At 39.7% G+C, this 4,603-nt stretch overlaps 1 protein-coding gene across 1 annotated transcript in view; it reads right to left on the reverse strand.

Moving 5' to 3' along the window:
* Positions 1–1,970: 1,970 nt before the first annotated feature.
* LOC103607221 (zinc finger protein 345-like) overlaps positions 1,971–4,603 on the reverse strand; it is a 26,230-nt gene continuing 23,597 nt past the window's right edge. The window contains 2 exon segments of the mRNA XM_008591752.1: positions 1,971–2,214; positions 2,620–4,511. Coding sequence (XP_008589974.1) covers positions 2,103–2,214; positions 2,620–4,511 — 2,004 coding nt within the window. The 3' untranslated portion in view covers positions 1,971–2,102.

Here is a 4,603-nt window from a genome sequence, read left to right on the forward strand (position 1 = left end):
TTTCAAAATTTACATTCATTATATAAAATTGATAGTTTTCACTTCAAATTCTGACAAAAAACACATTGAATGTTTTCTTGAAAGCTTTGACACATTAAAGATTAGATGGATATTTAACTATATTTTAACTATTCAATGAGGTGTCCCTGCCCGATACGATGTCCCATATTTACTGCATTGAATCTCCCCATAATTTGATTTTCCCATATACTGATTTGGTTATAAAAGGTGACAACACAGGATTCTCTTCCCATATACAAGGACTGGTAACTGCTCAGAGTTTGTAAAATCAATTAGGTACAGTGGGCTGGTTGTTTTGTAATACAAACAAAGCACACATGGAATGGCTCAACAAAGGAAGAATTTCTTATATAATGTATAAATGGAGGTTTGGGGATAGAGCTGGGAATATCTCTGGTTTCTTCAATTCCTTCTATTTTAAGTTAGGGTGGATTTTTCCCACCTGTGGACCCCAGCTCCACCCAGGAGTCATCTTCATTCAGTCCCAGGGAACATGAGAAATCAGGAAAAACTGCATGGCATTTTTTTTCCTTGCCTGGCCTGGAAGTAATGCTCATCACTTATATCTATATTCCGCTGAACAGAGCCAAATTAGATGGTCATCCACCCAATCACAGAAGGCTCAAATTGCAGGCTATGCATACAAGAGAAAAGAGTGGTTGTATTTAGAAAACACATAGCCAGTCTAATCCATGCCGAATTTCCCCACTGTGAAAATTCCTAATGCCTGCATGATGTGACTCATTTTCTATTTTCATTTATTTTTTCATGAGTGGCTGGTATGGGGATGATTGTAATGATGGGGGCATGACTGTGTCATGAGCACAATGCTATAAGCAACACAATGCTATAATGCTCTAACAATAGCCGGCCTTGAGACTTTGGAGAAAAGATGATTTCACACTCATTACAGTCCTCCTTCCACGAGTATTACACATCTGGTTAGTCAACCTATTACTTATCAAAAATCTTTAAAAAATACAATTATGGGGCCGGCCTGGTGGCGCACTAGAGAGTGCACCACTTGGGACCGCAGCGGCGCTCCCGCCGAGGGTTCGGATCCCATGTGGAGACCGGTTCCCACTCACTGGCTGAGCGCAGTGCGGACGCAGCGCCGAGGGTTGCGATCCCGTGGCCGGTCCCCAGTACGGGCTCGACACCAAGGGTTGCGATCCCGTTACCGGTCAGTAAAAAAGACAAAAAGGAAAAAAAAAATACAATTATGAAATAAATGAAACAATTCTACAAATAAACAACACACTACAACAAATATTTGCAGAGTACTCACATTTTCCCCAACATCTTAAGTAATGTACATGGCAGGACATGAATTGATAAGACACAAACACTGCACCATTTGAAGAAGGGACTCGAGCATCAGCAAATTTTTATATCAATCGGGAATCCTCAAAACATTCCCCAATACCTGAAAACAAGAACGTATTTATAGGTGTCCTTAAATGTAGGTTATCTGATGTATCTTGAGGTGTGGCTTCTGGCACAATATTTTCCCATACAAATTACATTCACTGTGATTTTCCCCTGCGTGAATTCTTTTGTCGGGTCCACTGCCGGCCGACCCACACAGCCCTAGCCTCGTTCCTTTGGGTGGGCGAGCAAAGAGCCTGGGATTCCTGTTTCCCTCCTGTCCCCTTTGGAAGGAGACGGGGAAAGACAGCCGTGAAGAGAGGTGAGCACACCGCCGGCCCCCCAAACAGCCCCAGTAAAGGACACTCAGACGCGGCAGGTGTTCTGTCGAAGCAGTTCCGTTTATTAGCACACAAGCACTTGCTTTTAAAGGCAAATGGGAAAGGCAGGTTTTTTACATCCTCCAATCAGCTTAAGGGTTCCTGTCTCAATGCCTATCGCAATCACGCAGTGTTCACGAGTGCAGCCAATAAGGCCTAAGGCAAGGTTCCCACAGACACTCCCACCCTACTTCCTCCCAGCGCCGTCTTAGGCTGCCACACTAATCCACTTGTAATGTCACTTAAGGTGGCATTAGTTTTTAAGGCCCGACATTCTTTTATGTCAATTAAGGGGAGTTCCAATAAAAGACATCATATTTGTTCCATTCATAATTATTTTTTTCCTGTGTGCATATCCTGATGTCTTCTAACGTGTGACTTTTTAAGTTTTCCACATTCAGTACATTCATAGGGTTTCTCAGCTGTATGAATTCTCTGCGGCATGCTGATGGTTGGACTTTTTCAATTAAAGGATTTTTCCATGTTTTTTACATTCATAAGGTTTTTAGTTTTACAGTGTGAGTACTCTGATGCACCAAGATGGATGACTTCTTTTTAAAGGTTTTTCCACATTTATGACATTTGTAGGCCTTCTCACTAGTTTGAATTTTCTGATGCCACCTGAGGATTGACTTTTGGTTAAAACCTTTTCCAAATTCTTTACATTCATAATATTTGTTGTGTTTGTGAGTAAACTGATGTATCCTGAAGTATGACTTGTAGCTAAACATTCTTTGACATTCATTACATTCATACAGTTTCTCACCTGGGTGCATTTTCTAATGCACGCTGAAGGCTGACATTTGGTTTAGAGCTTTTCAATATTCCTTACATTCATATGGGGTCTCACTGTGTGAATTCTGATGCCTGTTGCTTAAAAGTTTTTCCACACTGCTTACATTCCTATGGTTTGTCTCCTGTGTGAATTCTCTGATGCATGCTGAGGTTTGACTTTCGGTTAAAAGCTTTCCCACATTCTTTACATTCATATGGTTTCTCACCTGTGTGAACTCTCTGATGCATGCTGAGGGTCGACTTTTGGTTAAAAGCTTTTCCACATTCTTTACATTCATATGGCTTCTCACCAGTGTGAATTCTCTGATGTATGCTGAGGTTTGACTTTCGGTTAAAAGCTTTCCCACATTGTTTACATTCATATGGTTTCTCACCTGTGTGAGTTCTCTGATGCATGATGAGGTTAGACTTTTGCCTAAAAGTTTTTCCACATTCTTTACATTCATATGGTTTCTCACCTGTGTGAATTCTCTGATGCCTACTGAGGATCGACTTTTGGTTAAAAGCTTTTCCACATTCTTTACATTTATATGGTTTCTCACCTGTGTGAGTTCCCTGACGCATGCTGAGGATTCCCTTTTGCTTAAAAGCTTTTCGACGTTCTTTACATTCATATGGTTTCTCACCTGTGTGAATTCTCTGATGCATGCTGACGTGTGACTTTTGGTTAAAAGCTTTTCCACATTCTTTACATTCATATGGTTTCTCACCTGTGTGAATTCTCTGATGCATTCTGAGCTGTGACTTTTGGTTAAAAGGTTTTCCACATTCTTTACATTCATATGGTTTCTCACCTGTGTGAATTCTCTGATGCATTCTGAGCTGTGACTTTTGGTTAAAAGGTTTTCCACATTCTTTACATTCATATGGTTTCTCACCTGTGTGAATTCTCTGATGCCTGCTAAGGTGTGACTTTCGGTTAAAAGCTTTTCCACATTCTTTACATTCATATGGTTTCTCACCTGTGTGAATTCTCTGATGCATGCTGAGGTGTGACTTTCGGTTAAAAGACTTTCCACATTCCTTACATTCATATGTTTTCTCACCTGTGTGAATTCTCTCATGCCTGCTGAGATGTGACTTTTGGTTTAAAATTTTTCCACCTTTTTTACATTTACAATGTTTTTTTTCCATTCGAGTACTCCAATGCATCTTGACGTATGACTTGTTAAAGGCTTTTAGACATCCATTACATTTGTAGGGCTTCTCACCTGGGTGAGTTCTTTCATGCATGCTGAAGGCTGACTTTTTGTTATAAGCTTTTCCACATTCCTTACATTCATATGGTGTCTTGCCTTTGTGAATTCTCTCATAGCTGTGGAGAGCTGACGTTTGGCTAAAAGCCTCCCCACACTTGTTACATTCATTTGGGTACTCACCTGTGTGAATTCTCTGAGTTGTCTTCAGATTTGACTTTTGGTTACATTTTCCACATTCCTTATAAATTCTTTGATGCTTGCTGAAGTCTGCATTCTGGTAGGTTTTTCCACATCTGTTACATTCATACGGTTTCTCAGCAATGTGAATTCTCTCATGTTTTTTGAGTTTTGACTTACTGTAGAAAATTTGACTTTCTTCACGCTCATATGGATTCTCACTTATGTGAATTCTCTGAAATAGAGTAAGAGCAGAATTATGGTAGAAAAATTTTCTACATTCATCACATTCATATGATTTTTCACTTGTGTGAATTCTCTGATGACAGCTGAGTAATGAATTTTCATCAAAGTCATTGCCACACTTAATAAATCCATAGGACATTTCCTCTGTGTGAATTCTGTGATGCACAGTAAGGTCTGACTTCTGACAGAAAAATTCCTCCTGTTCATTACATGGATAAAACTTCCTCCCTGTAGATGTTCTTTGATATGAAGTAGCATATGATGTCCTAATAAAAGATTTCTGACATTTGCCATATTTATCATGTTTCTCTCCTGTGTGTGTAGTCTGAGGTTGAGAAAGTTTAATCTTTTTATAAAACATTTTCCCACATATATCACATTGAAAAGTTTTCTTTCCTACCTGAGTTATCTCTTGGG

The sequence above is a fragment of the Galeopterus variegatus genome, unplaced genomic scaffold (assembly GCF_000696425.1).
Source record: "Galeopterus variegatus unplaced genomic scaffold, G_variegatus-3.0.2 Scaffold7253, whole genome shotgun sequence".
NCBI lineage: Eukaryota > Metazoa > Chordata > Mammalia > Dermoptera > Cynocephalidae > Galeopterus > Galeopterus variegatus.